Here is a 21,689-nt window from a genome sequence, read left to right on the forward strand (position 1 = left end):
TGCCCCTTCCCTTAATGCTCCCCATCCCAGTCATATTAGATCTCTACTGCCCACTTCACTAATACCCCAAGCCTTAGCCATGTTAGAGCTTTATTACCCCTTCCCTGAATAACCACATCCCCAAACATGTCAGATTATTACTGCCCCCTCCACTAATACCCCAAGCCTTAGCCATGTCAGAGCTTTACTAGCCCTTCGATGAATACCCCTAACTCTAGCCAAGTAATATCTCTATTGCCCCTTCCTTTAATACCTATCTCCAGCCATGTCTTATTCCTACTGCCCCCACCACTAATACACCCCATCCCCAAACATGATCTCTGCTGCCCCCTCCTCTAATACCCCCAGCCACATCCGCTGCCTTTCCCTTAATGCCCCCATGGCCAGCCATGTCAGATCTCTGCTACCCCTCCCTGAATGCCCCCATGCCCAGCCATGTCAGATCTCTACTACCCCTCCCTGAATGCCCCCATGCCCAGCCATGTCAGATCTATGCTACCCCTCCCTTAATGCCCCCATGCCAGCCACATCAGATCTCTACTACCCCTCCCTTAATACCCCATGCCAGCCATGTCAGATCTCTACTACCCCTCCCTTGATACCCCCAGCCCCTCTCCCTGCACACAGCAGCCCCTCTCCCAGCACACAGCAGCTCCTCTCCCAGCACACAGCAGCCCCTCTCCCAGCACACAGCAGCCCCTCTCCCCTCCAGCAGCTCCTCTCCCAGCACACAGCAGCTCCTCTCCCCTCCAGCAGCTCCTCTCCCAGCACACAGCAGCTCCTCTCCCCTCCAGCAGCTCCTCTCCCAGCACACAGCAGCTCCTCTCCCCTCCAGCAGCTCCTCTCCCAGCACACAGCAGCTCCTCTCCCCTCCAGCAGCCCCTCTCCCAGCACACAGCAGCCCCTCTCCCAGCACACAGCAGCCCCTCTCCCAGCACACAGCAGCTCCTCTCCCAGCACACAGCAGCTCCTCTCCCCTCCAGCAGCTCCTCTCCCAGCACACAGCAGCTCCTCTCCCAGCACACAGCAGCTCCTCTCCCCTCCAGCAGCTCCTCTCCCAGCACACAGCAGCTCCTCTCCCCTCCAGCAGCTCCTCTCCCAGCACACAGCAGCTCCTCTCCCAGCACACAGCAGCTCCTCTCCCCTCCAGCAGCTCCTCTCCCAGCACACAGCAGCTCCTCTCCCCTCCAGCAGCTCCTCTCCCAGCACACAGCAGCCCCTCTCCCAGCACACAGCAGCCCCTCTCCCAGCACACAGCAGCTCCTCTCCCCTCCAGCAGCTCCTCTCCCAGCACACAGCAGCTCCTCTCCCAGCACACAGCAGCCCCTCTCCCCTCCAGCAGCTCCTCTCCCAGCACACAGCAGCTCCTCTCCCCTCCAGCAGCTCCTCTCCCAGCACACAGCAGCCCCTCTCCCCTCCAGCAGCTCCTCTCCCAGCACACAGCAGCTCCTCTCCCCTCCAGCAGCTCCTCTCCCAGCACACAGCAGCTCCTCTCCCCTCCAGCAGCTCCTCTCCCAGCACACAGCAGCTCCTCTCCCAGCACACAGCAGCTCCTCTCCCCTCCAGCAGCTCCTCTCCCAGCACACAGCAGCTCCTCTCCCCTCCAGCAGCTCCTCTCCCAGCACACAGCAGCCCCTCTCCCCTCCAGCAGCTCCTCTCCCAGCACACAGCAGCTCCTCTCCCAGCACACAGCAGCTCCTCTCCCAGCACACAGCAGCCCCTCTCCCAGCACACAGCAGCTCCTCTCCCAGCACACAGCAGCTCCTCTCCCAGCACACAGCAGCTCCTCTCCCCTCCAGCAGCTCCTCTCCCAGCACACAGCAGCTCCTCTCCCAGCACACAGCAGCTCCTCTCTCCTCCAGCAGCCCCTCTCCCTGCACACAGCAGCTCCTCTCTCCTCCAGCAGCAGCCCCTCTCCCAGCACACAGCAGCTCCTCTCCCCTCCAGCAGCAGCAGCCGCCCCCTCTCCCCTCTCCTCTCTCCTCCTCCTCCGGTCGCTCCTCCTTTTTCTCCCAGCCTCCCCATCTCAGTCTCCCGCAGTCTATCGGATGGAGGTGCCGCTGGATTCCGATTTTCACCCGCTGGACGCCCGTACATCCTCCGCCAGGCCGCATTCACCAGCCCCGTGACCCCCTCCCCCTATCCCCGCCGACAACCTCCGACCACCAGACCTGCCGCCGGCGGCGATCGCCTCTCCATCTGCTGCACCTTGCAAGCGATACTAACCCGGATTACTGCTCTGCTGCAAAGATGATGGCCCCCGGGACAGGTGAGGGCCACTGACCCCTTCCCTTTGCATTTGGAGGAGGAGGAGGGGGCATCTGCTGAGGAGCTACTGTTTGTTACCAAGCATGGAGTCTGATGGAGAGCACTGGCTGAGGACATGATGTGAGCAAGTGCTGAGCCCTTCACAGCTTCCCCAGCTACAGCCTGCAGGCACTGATGAAGATGGAGGGGGACCCAAATGTGACTGCCTGGGGTGTCATGAGGGGGCAAGCTCTGGATCTGATCACCCCCCAGCAGGTAGTGGGGGGCTTGCTTCTCATGAATGCAGAGGAGAAGGCTTGCTTGGCACTGCAGCCGAGGCTGGAAATCCTGGCGGAGCAGGGTGAGCTCATGTCTGCTCCCCACCCTCTCCTGTCCCAACACGACGAGTCCCTACTAGGGGCAGGAGAGGGGCAGCAGCTGGGGGACGGGCACTGCCAGTCTCGGCATGCCACCACTGAGCCATGGACAGGCGAGGAGGACGGTAGGCTCACCCTTTGCACTTTAAACTTACTACCCCCAGACTCTGCCCCTATTTATAAACCCTCTATGGACGATCAGTTGCCTCCGCTTATCATTGCACCCTCTGCAAATGCCCACCTACCCCTGTGCCCTGCACCCTTCATCCCAGACCCCGAGCATACTCTTGAAGTTCCAGATCCCCCGGTAACTGATTATATCGTAGATGTCCGCTCCTTACTCATTCCCGATCCCAAATCTGACCAAGACGCTCCAGGATCTGCCTTAGGTTCCCATCAGGTCCCAGTGCCCATGAATAGTTTATCACCAGATCTGCAGTTTACAAATGAAATGCACCAAGATGGCGAGGTACCACTCGAAAATGACCAAATTACCCCCCTAGAGTCACATCTACCTCTTAAAATTGACCAGCCCTGTGATGATCAACCCTTGTTAGACCCTGATGTAGAACTTTTTACCCATTTTTTGCCCCAGTTAGAACCTATTTTGGAAGAGTTGTCCGAGTCTGAAACATTGGTGGACAGGCAGGATGATGAGACTGAGTCATTGCCCCATCCTGAATCCCATTTGCTTGATGACTTTGACCAACTGCCCCAACCTGAATCCTCACAGTTGCCCCAGTGTGCCCCTTGTTTACCCCAGTCTGAGTCCAACATAGAGCTTGAGACTCAATGGTTACAACTTATTGAATCTTTTGAAGGCACCCAAATAAATTCACGTTTGGTTCCCAACCCTGACTTATTGCCCGTACCTAAATCAAGTTTAGACTCTGACCCTGAGCAGTTGCCCCAGACTGAATCCGAATTGGATTCTGACTCGGAACAGTTGCCCCAGACTGAATCAGTTTTGGACTCTGACCCAGAACATTTTTCCCAGACAGAATCCGAGTTGGACGCTGAGCCTGAGCAGTTGCTTCAAACTGGACCAGAGTTGAACTCTGACCCCAACCAGTTACCCAAGAGTGAATCAGAATTGGACTCTGACTCAGAACAGTTGCCCCAGACTGAATCAGTTTTGGACTTTGACCATGAACAGTTGCCCCAGACTGAATCAGTTTTGGACTTTGACCATGAGAAGTTTCCCCAGACTGAACAAGTTTTGGACTTTGACCATGAGCAGTTGCCCCAGACTGAATCAGTTTTGGGCTTTGACCATGAGCAGTTGCCCCAGACTGAATCAGTTTTGGACTTTGACCATGAGCAGTTTCCCCAGACTGAATCAGTTTTGGACTTTGACCATGAACAGTTGCCCCAGACTGAATCAGTTTTGGACTTTGACCATGAGCAGTTGCCCCAGACTGAATCAGTTTTGGACTTTGACCATGAACAGTTGCCCCAGACTGAATCAGTTTTGGACTTTGACCATGAACAGTTGCCCCAGACTGAATCAGTTTTGGACTTTGACCATGAACAGTTGCCCCAGACTGAATCAGTTTTGGACTTTGACCATGAACAGTTGCTCCAGACTGAATCAGTTTTGGACTTTGACCATGAACAGTTGCCCCAGACTGAATCAGTTTTGGACTTTGACCATGAACAGTTGCCCCAGACTGAATCAGTTTTGGACTTTGACCATGAGCAGTTGCCCCAGACTGAATCAGTTTTGGACTTTGACCATGAGCAGTTGCCCCAGACTGAATCAGTTTTGGACTTTGACCATGAGCAGTTGCCCCAGACTGAATCAGTTTTGGACTTTGACCATGAGCAGTTGCCCCAGACTGAATCAGTTTTGGACTTTGACCATGAGCAGTTGCCCCAGACTGAATCAGTTTTGGACTTTGACCATGAGCAGTTGCCCCAGACTGAATCAGTTTTGGACTTTGACCATGAGCAGTTGCCCCAGACTGAATCAGTTTTGGACTTTGACCATGAGCAGTTGCCCCAGACTGAATCAGTTTTGGACTTTGACCATGAGCAGTTGCCCCAGACTGAATCAGTTTTGGACTCTGATCCTGAGCAGTTTCCCCAGACTGAATTGGAGTTGGACTCTGACCTTGAACGATTTCCCCAGACAGAACCTGAGTTGGGCTATGACCCTGAGCAGGTACCCCAGAGTGAATCAGAATTGGACAATGACTCAGAACAGTTGCCCCAGACTGAATCAGTTTTGGACTCTGGCTTGGAACACTTGTCCCGAACTGAATCAGAGTCAAACTCTGACCCTGAGCGATTTCCCCAGATAGAACCTGAGTTGGTCTCTGACCCTGAGCAGTTGCCTCAAACTGAATCGGATTCTGATCCTGAGCATTTTCCCCAGACTGAATTGGAGTTGGACTCTGACCCCGAGCGATTGCTCCAGACTGAACCAGATTTGGACCATAACCGTGAACAGTTGACTCTGTCCAAGCCCGTTGTGGATAGTGAAGAGTTGCTCCATCCCAATTTGGATGCTGGTGCCCAATTTGACTGTGACCCTGAAGAACTGCCCTTGTCTGAATCCATTGTGGTCACTGAGGAGTTGCCAAAGTCAATATCTCAGTTGGTGGCCCAGTCTGAATCTGATTGTGATCCTTTGACTGACCCCTTACCCCAGTCTGAAAAAGAATCCTGTTTGACCCCTGACCATGACCTTCCTTATGCCTCGGAGACCTCTCCTGATCTTTGTGTACTGGAGCCTAAATTGTTACCTGAAATCTCTGTGACCTCTGACCTGTCACCCCATTCCATAGCCTGTTTGGCACCCAACACTGGCCCGTTGCCTCTGTATGACCATGTTTCTAGTACTGAATACTTGCACCATTCCCAACCCATTCAGGACTGTGTTGATGACCCATTAGAATATTTTTGCCCTGGGATAACCCAGCCTGAATATCACTTAGATACCAATGAACTTTTTGAGTCTGAGTCGGACCCTCCTAAGGACCATTCACAACTCTGTTTAGACCCGGACATTGAAACTTTCAATCTAGCAGAATCCTTCATGGCCCATGAAGCTGACCAGTCTATAGAGTCCTCGGTCCACTATACTGACCCATTGTTTTTGGATTCCACACTACCTGATATAAGCTTTGACAGTGTCCATCTACAGCCAGAGTTACCCCATATGGGCCATGACAAGGTTGCCTGCAGTTATTTGTTGCCCCACTCCGAATTATCTCTGGATGTTGAGGAGACTCCTAATTCTGAATCTATTCTGGATCGTGATCCAGATCGGTTGCCTTGGTTTGAACTCTCTATGTGCGCCAACACTGCCCATTTGCCTTTTTCTACACACAGTGTGAATGAGGGCGAGTCATCACTGGCCCATGAGGCTGACGAATTGTCCCTGTGTGACCCTTTCCTGGCCCCTGACCATTACGAGTTTTCTGTACCCAAATTTGCACTTTCTATCCCTGAACAATTGACCATAGGTGATCCATATTTGGAGCCTAGTGGTGGACAGTCATCTAAAACCGAGTCTTCTTCTGACATGGACCATGAAGCTCCGTTTGATCCTCAAGTGGTTCCCAATATAGAGACTTCCCAAAAGTCTGAAACTTTTTTGACTCCTGACACTGAACATTTGCCCCATTCCAAAGACCTGTTAGACCAAGACGCTGACCGCCTGACTGACTCTTCCTTGGACAGTGACCAGTTGCCTAAGGTTGAAATATTTTTGGACTCTGACCATGTACCTGTACTCTCTGAGACGCTTGACATTGAGCAGTTGCCTGAATCTTGTTTGGTGGATAACTCTATGAGATTGGATGGTAGACCTGAGTTTGAGTCTTGTTTGACGTTAGATGATGACTTATTTTTTCTGTCTGAAACTTTTTTGGCTCATGATCTAGACCACGTTCCTGTACTTGACCACTCCATGACTCCAGAAACTGACCAAATATCTTCATCCGAACTACGTGAAGTCGACCAGACTGAACCTTCTGACCAAATATCTTCATCCGAACTACGTGAAGTCGACCAGACTGAACCTTGTAAACCCTTTGATTACGACCATTTGCCCCAGCATGAAACCCTTCTAAGCCCTCATACTGACCAGTTGGCTTTTTCTTATAATGACCAGTTGACCTTCTTAAGTCCCCATAATGACCAGTTAGAATCCTGTGACCACTTACCCCAACCAGAATCCTGTGTATACCAAGAAAGTGAGCAGTTATCCCAAACTGAATCTAATCTGGGTCCAGATCCTGATAAATTGTCCCCAACTGAGGCTTGCTTGGACTCTGATAGTGATGAGTTGCCCTGTTCTGAAACTCCATTGTCCCCCAGTGGTGACCAGTTGGCCCAGACCGAACTTCATTTGGTTCTCAACCGTGATCTTTTGCCCCAGCTTGAAACCCAGTTAGACCTTGAGAGCGATGATGTGTCCCAGTGTGAATCGCATTCTGAACACCCACATTCACTTCCCCACACTGGCCAGGTGACCCAATTTGAAACCGGTTTCCATCAAGACTCTGACCATTTTGCACTGTCTGAATACAAACCACCCCCTGACACTACCAAACCAAATGTTTTTGAATCGACTAGTACACCTGACCAGATCCCTCTAGTTGCTTCTCCTTCATGCCCCGACACAGATGTTTTATCCTTGGCCCATGACCCTGACTCCTTGTTTGACATTGAATGTCCCTTGTTTGAAACCCCTCCTACCTTACATACTGACCATTTGCCTTTGTCCAAGTCTTTTATGGATCCAAATTTAGATATGTTGCCCTTGGTTGAATCTACCGTGGTTCACAACACTGGAGAAATGCCCTTCTCTGAAATTTTGTTGACACCCAGCATTGACCACTTTCGGTTGTTAGAGTCCACTGTGCCACCTACTGCTACCCAATTGCTTGAACCTTCTATTCCCCATAATGCCATGACTTTGCCCTTGTGTGATGGGTTAACTTATTCAGAAAACCCCGAGTCACTCACACCACCCAGTTTTTCTCCTTCAGAAACCCCTGAGACAGTCGACAGCACCAATATGCCCTCGTGTGATTCCTCCATTGCGTTTGATACACCATCTAGCACAAATTTGCCCATTGGAACTCCAGAAGAATTCCAGTTTTCTTGGGACTGGACGTTAAATTTGCCCCCAATGGACAATTTGGTGGTGGAAGAGTCCTCCCACACCGCAACCAAGCAACATGATGAACCTGAGGACAGTTTTTCAATATTTTGTTTAGATACCCCTCCAGATTCTAACCACATGTCCCCCGAAGCTGACCTTACCCTATCAGATGACTTACTGTCCCTTTGTGATGTTTTTTTAAATTTACAAACAAGTGATATTCATTCCGAAAGTGACCAGTCACCCATCTCCACCACCAATGGTCAAACAGATCAGTTAGCCCCAAAAGACCTTGAATCAAACTCCCCCCCTGAACCCGATCCTCTCCATAGTGCCAGCCCTGCCAGTGACCATAAGTTCCTCAATTCAGAAAATGACCAGTTGGACTCTTATTGCTTGGATTTATTGTTTGAGCCCCCCAACCTAGAAAGTTTGGCCAGTGAGCAACTTTTGCAACCCAAGCCAAGGACATCTACTGAAGAGATGTTGGCCTCCACCAATTCAAAGGATTCCGCATCACAAATTTGTATAAATGGGTCACCCCTTGTGGATACTAACAACAATTCAGGCAACTCCTCGTTGTCTCAGCCTGATACCTCCCTTATCTCAAGCCGGTTTGGTCAGTCCAGCTCACAGATGATCGATGACCTGAGTTCCTTAAATTTAGAAGCACCCAGTGAAAGGACACAGCTGCCAGTGATTGTCGTAACAGATCCCTTGGAGTTATTGAGTGCCTCGGATAACCACACGGATGATATTTTGGCTACAAATGCTTTACCCTTGGACACGTCACCGTCGTCAGAGATGGATTCGGATGCCCATCTTCAGGTGGCAGAGGTGCCATCATGTGAGATAGAGGATCTACCAGAACTAAAGCTGGACCCGTATGAAGATAACCAGTCAACCACTGGTTGTCCAGACTCCTTGAAGGGTTCTCCTCCATCCCCTCAACCTCAGTCAGACTCTACTCTTGGGACTACTTTGCCCTCGTTTATGTCCACTGGAGAATTGCCGTTAACGAGTATGGGTTCACCCTTTGAGAGCATCAAGCTGAGATCACGTGACTCCCAGGATTCAGCCTGTGCCCTCATGGCGTTCGGGGAGGGTGATCCACTTTTGGCGTTTTCTTTGGACAGTGATTCTCCTTGTGCTGGGGACGAGCTGGCCCGTCTCCGAGCAGTATTTGACGCCCTGGATAGAGATAAAGATGGCTTTGTGAAAATGGAGGACTTTGTTCAGTTTGCCACAGTATATGGTGCCGAGCAGGTAAGTCGAAATTTTTGTGCTGTATAAGTATTAGTAACTATGGATATTTTTATAACTAAGGAACACCAGAACGCGTTGTTACTGGTGGAAATCTTCTGTAGTTGTAGACGTGTTGGATGCGCATGAAAATTTTATGCTTCCAGTTCTACTTCACCAAACTTAGGTGACCATTGAAGACTGGTTGGTATACTAGAACCTCTCATGGTTGACCCTCTATTACGCACATACCCATAGACAATCTTGCCCTTTGAGGCACCATGTTCTCCTCTAGAGGTTGGCTCTGAAACATCAAATTTTTGGTAGTGAGCGAAAAGTTACAAAAAATTTCACAAAAAGTTGTGGTGCAGTTTTGGAGCCACAACTTCTAATGTCGAGGTGGACCTCCTTGTTTTTCATTTTAAGAACATCATGTATTGGATTTTGGATATTTTTGGAAAAAATAAAATAAAATTAAGAAAGTTGAGGGGGTTACCAACCAACGTAAAGAGGACACGGCCAGTTATTTCCTTTGTCACAGGACTTAGGTTTCCATCCCAGCAGAAACTCTTCCTTTTGGTCACATTGGGCCATTGTTTTTGGTTTTCTTTTTGTGTTTGTGGCCAGTTTTGTGTTTGTTGTGGTGTAGGTGTGTGTTTGGTCTTATCAGCTTGTACCAAGGAGAACAATGGTCTGAGGAACTGTGTGATGTTTACTCGCGACTTACTCTTGTTTGCATATAATGGAACATTTGCTTGCCTTATTCTCTGTGGCTTTCGTGGTGTGTTTTTTTTTTTTTTTTGCAGAGTTGTCTCATCGCAGTTGGATTTTTGTGGTTGCGCCTTGACGCATGGCAGAAGTTGTCCACTTCTTTATTATAGATATCGGTCAGAATACTATTTAGCTGTGTTGGGCCGAGGGGTTAAGTCTACACAGACCTGTAGACCCGGCTAAGAACCTGTTCTGTCAGTGTTACACCATTCTTGCCCCTCCCCCAAAATTTGTGAGTCAGCTGCAGAGCGGGATCCGAGTTTGATGGATACGTATAGGCGCGTGGCTCGCTCATAGCTGGACGCTTCCCAAGAGCCAGGTGGCCAGTGTATACTGTTTATTCTTCTATGCCAGTGGTGAGCCGTCAAAAAAAAAAAAAAAATTTTTTATCTTGTTTGCATTTTTTACCGAGATAAGCAGCGCCAGAGATGCCAGGCAGCCACTTATCTCATTTACTGAGCTGAATGTGTATTTTTCATTGGTGAGCTGCCATCTGGTTGTCTCAGTGCTCATAAACTGTGGGGCTGGCCTTTAAAGAGGACCTTCTACCGACACCAACTCTTTGCATACTAATAGAAGCCATTTCACTGATTCCAGAACAGTTGGAATTTTTTCTCTAGCCCCCACCGTTCCTGAGTAATTAGTTCTGTTAATTTCAGCATGCTGGTTAGGCTCGTCATTGTTGGGTGGGCGGTCTTAGACTATCTTCTCCATCCTGGGACCACCCATCTGACAGTAGATGGCCTAATTAGCATATTGGGTACTGTAATTAAAAGAACTGATTGCTCGGGAACGGTAGGGGCTAGAGAAAAAATTCCAACTGCGCCAGAATCAGTGGAGCGTGGGCTACTAAAGGATACAAAGACTGGGAGTTGGTGAAAGGTCTTGTTTAAGTCCCGATATGTATTGTACGGGCCAGAAAATTTTTGGTCGACAATTTATATTGTGTCTGTGGCCGGCTCAACACTTACGTCTTCGTAGAGAAGTCTCGTCTTCAGGCTATAAAGCGTGTGAAGGAAGGCTAAATATAGATCCTGTTATTTCTGCAAGTGGGAAGAGGCTGGATTTCCTGCGTTCAAACAATGTTTGCTCTTGCTGCTGGCGAACTTCAGATCCCAGCATGCCCTGCCAGACAGGGGTTGACATAAAATGTTGGGTATTGCAGCACCGTAATAGCGAGAGTAACATGGGATATGCCACGATGGCTGCCCTTTGTAGAGAAGCCGAGGGGGATGCTATCAGAGGTGGACTAGTCGTTGCAATTGCACCCACTAAAAATCCAGTCAGGAAATCGGGCCTTTCCTGTACCTTGGTGGTGTGGCCTATTGGGTACTGTATAGCGTGCGCCAGATGCCTGAGCGCGGGGGCCAGGGGTGACCTGGAGCTTTGGATGGGGAACTATGGTTGAGGTAGATGGCCACCTGGCTCTTAGGGTATGTTCACATGGCGGTATGTGGCCAGGCAGAAAAAATTTACTTCAGGAATTGTAGATTGATTTTTGAAGCAGAACAGGCCGCTAGACGCCACTATGTTACTTGAGCACTGTATGGCTGGGGCATCGTCGAAAGTTCGACCCTGCGTATACGCCATCGGTCTCCACCCGTGACTCTGACACCATAGCTTCTAAAGGGCACTGCAGTTGCGAGAGATCACAGGTATTAAGTTTTGTGTCTGCTGTCAGACAATGGGACGTGTTTTTGTTGGATTCTTGTCTGTACAGGTTTCGTCACAATGTGTCAGACACAATGCTGACTATATGTTAGGTAAACATTCGTTCTTGGCGTTCCCTCCATGTACGGGGCCTGTGATGTGTGACATTATGGCTCCTCAGTGAGGTCGGTGGCTTTTGTCTCCACAGACTGTTTTTTTTGTCCTTTCGGGCGATATAGCAATTTTTTCCCCATTCACCCGCACAATAACTATTTTTCCGCCTCCTGTCGCCTTTGTGACTCCCAACAATTGTGTCGTGCGGTTCAGCTTCACCCGCTGAGAATACGTCAGTAAGAAAAGCGTTATATATACACGTTTTGTTTTCTCCTTTTATGTTTTTTTTTTCTTTTCAAGGTTTTGAGCAATTTTTTGTTTTCATGTACCCTTAGGGTTCACACGGGGGGGGGCGTAAGGACGTATTTTGGCACCGATAGTGACGTGGGGTTTCGGGTCAAAACTCGGCTGCCACGACAGTCACGGCTTCCCCCTCTGGAGCAGGCTCAAATGAATGGGCCGACTTCGGAGGTCGCTGCTGCGAGGCGGACGCCGCGGCTCAACGAAAGGACAGCCCGCTTTGTGAGGGGGCGGATTATGGCGTGGATTACACGCCATAATCCGCCCCCTCTGTGCCTGTGTGAACTAGCCCTTATGGGGCGAGGATAAGAGTCGCTGCCACAGCGGGTGAGGAGTGCGCTGATCTTGGGGAAGGCAGTGACCTGTCCATAGGAACCAATGTTATGATGCATGGAGTGGAGACAAGATGGAGGGCGCATTTTGAGCAGGTTCCCCAGCAGCGCAGAGTATTTCAGGAGAATATCAAGGCAGATTTATGAAGATCGCCGGTTTCAGGCCTTAGTGTTGTGACATGATAGGGAACAGTATGGAAGCTAATAATTGGGGTATCTTTGGCCTCTTGCTACCGCTTCAGGCAGAAGGGCCTGGGTGCAAATCCTACCTATATCCCCTATAGCTAGCTCCCTGATATAGGGGCAGGATATAGATCAGTACCGTAAAGCAGACTTATTTAGAAATGGGGGTCAGCCTCTGTGATGGCGGCCATATAGATAGGCCTGAAGCATCCCCCCATCCTCCTCCTCCGCTTTGTTGCATGGAGCCGTGTCATTTGCATTTCGTAATAGACTGGGTTAAATTCCGTGAATTGGCGTGAAAAGATCCCCATGTCAGATGATTCGCGGCTCCTATGGGGCCCTGGTTAAATCTTTACCATTTTCCGCCGGGCATCAGTGTTGTGTGTGTAATGCCCGGAGGAATTATGGGAGGTAATGAGAACCCAGAGGGAGCGGATCTGATTCCATGCTATTGTCACCGTGAACATGTTGGTGTCATGCAATGCTGGGCTACGAGGCCGGGAGGAGGAGACCTCATAGAAACGTGACTAATAAGAGTGGGGAAGGGGCAAAGGTCACCGCCATTGTTACAGGGCACTCACTAACTACAAAGCTGTCAGATCTGTCCGTCATTGTGCGGCTTTCTATTTCGCCCATGAGGGGTCTATTAACTCAATTTTCTTATTTGACATTGTCGTGACAGCTGCAACTTTTAGGGCAGAAGTATTTCTTTCCCCTTGTCCTATATTACCAAACATGGCCCTTAAAGGGGACCTTTCACCAACTCCAAATCTTTGCCTCTGTTGATGCGTAACGCTCCACTGATTCTGACGCAGTTGGAATTTTTTCTCTAGCCCCCACCATTCCTGAGCAATCAGTGTCAGATACAGCACTGGATCTAGTAATTAGTGTCTTTACTGTCAGGTGGGCGGTCCTGATCTGGAGCAGATAGTCTGGGACCAGCCCACCTGGCAGTAGGAAGCCAAATTAGCATATTGGGTGCTGAAACTAACACCATTGATTACTCAGGAATGGTGGGGGCTAGAGAAATAATTCCAACTGTGCCAGAATCGGTGAAGCGGTGCCGATTAGACTCTGCAAAGAACCGCAGCTGATGAAGGTGGTGAAAGGTCCTCTTCAAAGGGAACTGCATCTGTTTTAGGCTTCATGTACACAACTGAGTGTGCAGTCTGTGTGTTTTGTTCCAATGTTTTTGTTCCTCTGTAACTCCTCCTGGAATTGTATGACTAAAGTGACAACGTAGGGGGTAACCTACCTGTCGGAGCATTTCAGCCCTAACTGGATCGTGACCAGAGTGTGTAGAAGACAGGGGTGACACTAAGTGGACAGTACATTCATACATTTCCAGGGGGAGTAACAGAGGAATATCACAATACAATAAATGATGGTTTTGAGTATTTCCTAAAACTGACATGTCAGGACAGCCGGTCGGTCCTCTTTAAGGGCGTGCTAAATAACTGCAGGCTAGATTTAGGATTTCTGCACTGTGAAGTGTCAGGATTATACCGGCGTTATAAGTGATGACTCAAAACAAGCTGGTATTTTAATCTGGCAGCGATTACGGCTGGAGGATCCGAAGATCATTAATAAGCGCAGTCAGGATCAGCGGCATTAACAGGCAAGCGGAAATACTGACTAAGATGCTGTCCTATAGCCGAGCCCTGCCAGGGGCTCACTTACAGCTCGTTCATCATGCCCGCTGCAATCTCCTCTGCACTATTGGTCAATCGCTTGACTGGTAATCCCCTGATGTAATATTATACCGTGTACCTGTAGGGAAGTGTGCAATAATATCTCCGATTCCTAATATTACCCCGAAGAAGAAGCAGACAGCAGATTGTATAGGCGACAGAGACTGTTGTGGCATCTTGACGGGCATTGCGCCAACTTATGCCAGCACTACATTGTCAAAATACAAGGCAATATGGCTGCCGGCCATCCTGGGTCTGTGTGCATACTAATGGGAGGATGTATTGACCGTTCAATCAGTGCTAAAACTGTTATTGCAAAAATATTGGACCCCTAGTCGAATGGGTTTGTGCTCAGCGTAGTCGCAGTCCAGGCCTGGCAATGGGAATGAATGAGCTACGACTGGGTTAACATGTGTATGGGATGACTGAATGAGGCCAGTGTATACGGGAGGTGCAGTATCACCTAGCATGAGCACATACGGTAATCCCGTGACAATAACCCCTCTATACAGCGGGACTGAATAGGGAAAAAGCAATGAATCCGTCTTTTTCATGCACCACTGAGTCGCACATAGAGGGCTTGGTAGAAGCTATATTTATCCTTCCTCATTCTCTGGTAATAACAGTTTGGGGTTGAGCTGCGTACACATCTGCGGCGGGTAAATGTGGCACTGAAATTGGGTGGGGGCTTGATGTGGCATCGGATCAAGGGATCGTCCAGTCCGTACTGTCCAGTCTGTGCTGTACGGTATCACGTGCCTTATTAACGAGAGTTAGCAGGAGGAATAATAGAGGACAGAGGTTGCGCTAGGATTGTTATCTCATAGGCGTTGCAAATATTTCCTTAGACCGTGTTCACATCTGTGTTGTTTTAGTCCGGTCTTCTGGAATGGATGAACGGACTGAACAGTAAAGACGGGTCCGTGTAAGAAAGGACACCATTGGGGGAATTTATCATGGCGTTTCTGGCATACAAGTCAGGAAAAAGTTGCAAATTTTTGTGCAAAAATTTGCAATTTTGCACAGAATTTAATTTTTTTGCTCCACCCTCGTCTCTTTTTTTTGAATGGCGACGTGGCATGGGTGGGGCAACCAGCTGTACCAGATTTATGATGTCGTTAGGGCTCGTTCACAGGGGGTGGATTATGGCGCTGAATCCACGTCATAATCCGCCCTCTCACAATGGAGGTCTAGGTAGACCGCTAGCGCTTTTTGTTCCGTGAGCGGCATGTTGCTGTTCACGGAAAAAAGAATCGACGTGCCCTTTCTTCAGGCGAATTCCGCAGCTGATTCAGCCGTGGCGTCCGCATTTGGGCCTACTCCGGAACAGAAAGCCGCAACAGGACGCCGTGCACTGCAGCCACGACGGAATATGGACTTCAGAATCCCTGTGTGAACTCAGCCTAAAGGATAAGCTACAGGCTGGTGTAGATTTTGGCGCACACCCACAACCCGACGAGGGATGCGCCAGATTTGTGAGGAGATGCATGAAGTGCGCCATCCACCGTTGCTGGGGATATGAAATCTGTTGCGGAGAATGGCAAGTCTTCATGAATCTGTCCCACTGACTGTAATGGTTTATGTTACGTTCGCCATCGTTTCGCCAGACGAGTAACGTAGCCCAAGACAGACGTGTCAGGAGAGCTCACCAGTCCTTTACAATGGACGCAGTGATACGCCTTCCTATTCGACTTCGCGACTAATATTTTTATTGTTCATTGCGATAGTCTTGCTCATGTACATGGGATTTTCGTTACAGATCTGCATTCGCCATTATAGGCGTAGTGTGAATCGGCCTTTACTGAAAAGACGTTTTTTGCGCGTTGTTTGTATCCCGTGCGGAGTTAACATGGTTGTGTTAAAAAACCAAGATGTTTCCAGAGCGTCTTCTCTGCTGAAGGCAGCGGCGCGCTACGAAGATGTAGACAAGCTGCTTTCACGCAGGAGGTGTTCACGATCTCGCTGCTTTCCAGAGCCATGTCTCTTGCCGACCGTGTTGCTAGGCTGCGGCGCTGTGTGGGATAAAGACACTGATTTTTTTAACGCACGTGTCCATGACAGGACTAGGTCAATGACAAACCGCTTGACTCATCAATTCATTGCCTAATTCCCTCCTTTATATACCGTGACAGCCATGTTTTTTGAAAAAAAAAACCTTGTTTAATCCGCTGAAATTCCCGGCTCGCTCCTGCGCCACCGTTATCGTGTCGAAGGATAAGGCAGTCGGGGGCATCTATGGTCTGTCACAAAGGAAGCAGCCATTTTGTGGATTTGGAAACTAGGCCTCGGGTAGAATCACGTATAGGCCTTGTTGCCCAAAGCAACTGGTCGGCTTAATTGCATTAGGGAACGGAAAGGAGGTTCGCTTGCTATGGGCAACAAGGTCGCGTTTACTGAGACGTCTTTTTATGTAAAGCGACTAGACTCTTAAAGGATTGTTTAGACAGCGCCACACAAGTCCATAGGTAGTGTCTGGTATTGCATTCAAGTATATTAAAGTGAATAGGTCTAAGCAATACCACACGCATCCTGTAGACATGTTTTATTGAACAAAGCCGCCATGACTGACCAAAGAAAGGCAGCCATTTTATGGGTTTTCCCAGTCATAGAATGCGGCCTTTTGTTTGTGTGCCGATTCTGTTAGCTATAATAGTATCCGCCATGATGCCTACCTCACTACTTTCCCATCTAAGGGTGAATTCACACTACGTAACGCCGGGCGTGTATGAGAGCCGTACACGCCGGCATTACGGCAGACTGCCGAACACTTCCCATTCACTTCAATGGGAGCGCTCGTAACAGCGGCGTTTACGAGCGCTCCCATTGAAGTGAATGGGAAGTGTTCGGCAGTCTGCCGTAATGCCGGCGTGTACGGCTCTCATACACGCCCGGCGTTACGTAGTCTGAATGCACCCTAACGTCTGCCATGATGTCCATGGAGACGTCACTAATGTCCCTCACGAAGGCGCGGTCCATATGACGTTGGTGTAAACCCCATAAATTTTAAGCTGACAGTGCTGTTATTATTGGGCCTCAAAATGGCTGTACATTGGACATTGTGATGGGATCATCCATCAAGCGAATTTATGGGAAGACAACCTGATAGGTTCTCACAAGACTAGATAAATCGTACAGGCCTGTTTCTTATGAGATAAGCAGCGCCCAATGTATACGGCCGTAGCTTATCTCTCTTCGTTCATGGAAATAACATGGATGTTTAGGATGGGGTTGTAGGACAATATGGCTGTCAGTCGGACGGTCATTAAAGTATCAACCAGCCAATGTTTATGGCCTCAGAAGAAAGCAAAATGGAGCCAGGCGAGCTGTACAGACTTTGAGCCCCTTACAATATGGCTTCCATGTGCCCAATGACACATCGCCACTAGCAGGAAAATTGTCCTTTTTACCCGTAACGATACTAAAGCCGCTATTCACTTGCCTGTATAATGTTCTGATGTCATCCTGCGAGCTTGCTAAGCGATGCCGGTTACAGACGTGATCACCGGCTGTGCGTAGGAGGGTGCGAGCCTGGGCATGGAGTGGAAGAAGTTGCATCATTATTACATCTTACTCTACTTGTGTTCAGGATTGGCAACAATAGGGTTAATCTGTTCAGTCTCGGTGACAACCAATAAGGCCGCCATTGGCGCTGATGCAGGGATTTTTACCCAGCCAACACGTAATTTTACTTATTCATTGATTTATTGATATTCAGGAGTCTGGAAAGGTTGTGTGACTCATAATGTGCATGTTATTGTAATAGACCAGATGATAAGTGGCTGCCAGATACATGGCGCCTCATATATCCGAGACCCCACTAGCAGTCTAATATATATGGGGCCTTGCGGATCATCAGTCCAGTGCTGCCAATGGGGAGACGTGAATGGGACGTAATACGTTTACTTCCCCTGAACATAAATAAGGACCATAGTTATTTGGCGGCCGCTCATCTCCTTCCGTTCCATGCACAATCCAACAATCATACCGTACTTATAGAGGAGATTTAGAAATTACAATCCAAAATTTGAGATTCCGTCTGTTTTATCCCCTGCCGTTAATTCAGTTTTTTGTATTTTGTTCTAACAGGTAAAATATCTGACTGGTTATCTGGATCCAGCTGGCCTGGGGGTTATAAACTTCCGTGACTTCTATCGGGGGATCTCCGAAATCCAGAATGAAGGTGAGCGCTGCTGTATGGGTTTACACTCCTGGTCATGTGACAGGTGTACGCCATGTTGGGCTAGTGACAGAATTTTGTAGGACCTGAAAAATTCTGCTTTAGGAATCCAGAAGAATCCTTTGTGGGATTTGCAAATTTCATGTCGGCATTTTTGCGCTTCCCATTCATTTCAATGGGAGTCCTCAGGCGGAATCCGCTGGAAGATCAAGCTGGAAAAAATCTGCCTCCTGTTGAAGTGAATGCAATGATTTCGGGTGGAATCTCATCCAACATAAGCTCCAAATTTCTCCATCTGAACGTACCCTTACAGTACAGATATCAGATCTATCTTTGCAACGAACCTTCCACCTATATGAACGTAACGTTCTCTGAGCGCACTGTCTGCAGGAAGTAAATATTGAAGTTTCCCATTCAGTGCCAGCAAGCAGAGGTCCTGAGGAATTGATATACAGATTTTCAGGATACAGTGACTAGGTTTTATTTGCTAAAATCATGCATTTGTTTTCAGCATAATAGCAGCCATTTTGGCTTTGTATTGTGCTGAGATTTCCCGCTCTGAGAGAGGCAGGTAGAGCTGCGTGAAGGGAGAACTGGCCATAAATGACAAATGTGACTTCTGAAAATTTTTATCTCCTTTTGGAGAAGTATTTTACAATCTGCTTATCAGACTAGCCAGAAAAAGCCAAATTCATACCGAGGGCTGTGGAGTCGAAAGGCCGAAGCACCAACTCCAACTCCTCTTATCCATAGCCTGATTTTTGTAGCCGGAGTCCGTAATTTTTTTTCAAGTCCGACTCCATGCTCACAGTCCTGTTTGTGCCCCTTTGTTGGTGAGCAGATCTGGTATTATTCACATTATCAGGATAGCTTTGTCTACAGAAATATTCAGTCAGGGATATTTTCGAGTTCGCGAGACTGAAGGCAGGTGCAGCCATTTCCATACTACACTCCTGAGACCAAAAATATTTGCCTTCTCCTGGCTTCGTCCTCCTCTCTGTGAGAACATGAGGTTGACCCATAATCCATTAGAGGCTTAGATTTGCATTTGGAAAGTTACAATGAACAAGCCGGTGGTTTGTTGTAGGCCTGATACGATCAGCGAGCCGGGGATCGGTTTCCTTTACACTCCCGTGTCTGTAGGAAGCTTGAAGAAAGCATTTCAACTTCTTATAACCTGGGTGCGTCTTCTTCTCAGGCCGGGGAGATGTGCTCCTCCTTTGTGAAAAACAAAATGGCTGCCAAAGCTGTCCCTACTACAAGGGACACCATAGACTGAGATGCAAGCCGATCACGTGAAGTGGCGCCATTTGCCAGTTTCATCGGTGACGCCTACCAATCTGATATTGAGGCATAAGTATTAAAGGGATATCCTGTTTCTGCTATTAGGTCTGTGGGAACCCCACAGATCAGTTTTACCAAGATGGCATAGATCTGGGTATTGTTTACACGCAAGGAGCTGTGCTGCTCATCCGCTGCAACGGTAGCGACAGGTTGTGGTAGTACAGCAATGCCCCATTGACGTCTAAGGGATATTGCTGCAGTACCTACATCCGCCACAACAGTGGTGGCTTGGTACAGCTGATCTGCGGGGATCCAGGGGGTCGGACCCCTGAGATCTAATAAGGTTTAAGGATTGGCCATCAATAGCAAAAACCTGTACAACCTCTGTTAAAATCCCCCAAAAACATAGCGTTAAAAAATTAAAAGCAATATAGGAGACCCCGGTCTAAGTAGAATTTCCAAAATTTGCTTCACGTCAACAGGGTGGGGGTGCCGAAACCACTAGAAGACTTAACCCCTTCCTGTACGTGGCAGACACCACCTCAGACCTGGCAACGTTTACCTCATCCTTATGACTTGAAGTTTCCTTAAAGCCAGCATAAGAACGTCTGGAGACTGTATATGAAATATTATTTCTGGCCCCCGACTTGGAAATTTAGGTAGATCTGAATGTTCTAGTCCTTGGCTCTGAAAAGAGAAAAAAAAAAACTTAAATTTTAGTAAATTCAGTTGCCTGTAATACCAGTTAGAGAAATGCACAACGGGTGTCTTCTAAAGATTAGCTTGAAAGCAGGCAATTTTCTTCTGGGCGTCTGAAGGTTTAGTAGCCCGGGCAGAACGGAGGAGTAAGGGCCACGAATGTGTTTGGGTATAACCACAAAGATTAGTTCTCTTTCCCCGCTGATGATAAGCAGGTAATGTGTTTGATGGAGGTCTCTCCACAGTACATCTGTAAACTGCAGGGGAACCTGAAAGCAAGTGTTCATATATACTGCAGCACCTCCACAGGAGAAATTAAGTACTGCACAATCCCCAATTAACTCAATGTGCGGATAATGAATGCATGGAGGTGTTAGATCCTCCACACCAAACAAATCTCTGCTCTTAGTAATAGTTGAGGGTCCTGAAGTTCCCCATTTGTAGGGATTTCACGTTGCAGGTTTCAGCCTATGAGGATTATAGAATTTCCGCAGATCTCTGATTTATTTCTGTGGGCAGTTTTATCAGGATTGAATTCTGCTTCATTTGATATTACCAGATGATGTCATTGATCCCCACAAACTGCTTTTATTTACCCCATAGATCTGGACATGCAGCTTTACGATATGGGATACCCGTCTGAGGAGGAACCAGCTTGCTCTGTTGATTTCGATGATCTGGCGGCATTTGAGGTTGGTTTTCTGGCTGCTAGCCTGGCTATAAGTGCATTATACATATTACATTACTTATCCTATACTGATCCCGAGTTACATCCTGTATTATACCCCAGAGCTGCGCTCACTATTCTGCTGGTACAGTCACTGTGTACATACATTACATTACTTATCCAGTATTATACTCCAGAGCTGCACTCACTATTCTGCACATGGTTATTGGAAACAGTAAGCAGGATTACCATCAGATACAATCATAACCACTTAGCTGAGCTCCTGTAGTGTAACGATTAGTTCACACGGGGAGTGGTAAGGTGGATTTCGGCACCGAGAGTGACGCGGCTCCCCGCGTCAATCTCTGGTCAAAACCCGCCTGCCACGACAGTCGCGGCTTCCCCCTCCGGAGCAGGCTCAAATGAATGGGCCGACTCTGAAGGTTGCTGCCACGAAGCAGATGCCACGGCTCAATGAAGAAAGGGCCGCTTTCTGCTTTTTTCTGCTCACGGAAACAAGTAGCCTGGCGGTCTCCATAGACCACCATTGTGAGGGGCAGATTATGATGTGAATTACGCGTCCTAATCCGCCCCCTCTATGCCCATGTGAACTAACCCTGAGTGGACAGTTCTGGTGGATTTAATTTCTGATGCCTGAAGAATTGTGAATGCAGCTCTGAAGTATAGACTGTAATGCTTGTACTTTATTAATCCAGTTGTTCAGTATTAATACAACGAGGATCTTCTCCTGTCACTCAAACCTCAGATTATTCAGTAGCCACATCAGATATATAACGTTAGTTTAGTTTTTTGTGAATAATTAGTTCTCTGCCGGGTTT

At 48.4% G+C, this 21,689-nt stretch overlaps 1 protein-coding gene across 1 annotated transcript in view; it reads left to right on the top strand.

Annotated features, from left to right (window-relative positions):
- The first annotated feature begins 2,448 nt into the window (after nucleotides 1–2,448).
- Nucleotides 2,449–21,689, top strand: part of RAB11FIP3 (RAB11 family interacting protein 3) — a 40,836-nt gene continuing 21,595 nt past the window's right edge. Inside the window, exons 1-3 of the mRNA XM_075284762.1 lie at nucleotides 2,449–9,006; nucleotides 18,110–18,203; nucleotides 20,787–20,875. Coding sequence (XP_075140863.1) covers nucleotides 2,449–9,006; nucleotides 18,110–18,203; nucleotides 20,787–20,875 — 6,741 coding nt within the window. The remainder of the gene's footprint in view (nucleotides 9,007–18,109; nucleotides 18,204–20,786; nucleotides 20,876–21,689) is intronic.

This window comes from Leptodactylus fuscus, chromosome 8, assembly GCF_031893055.1.
Source record: "Leptodactylus fuscus isolate aLepFus1 chromosome 8, aLepFus1.hap2, whole genome shotgun sequence".
NCBI classification, from domain to species: Eukaryota; Metazoa; Chordata; class Amphibia; order Anura; family Leptodactylidae; genus Leptodactylus; species Leptodactylus fuscus.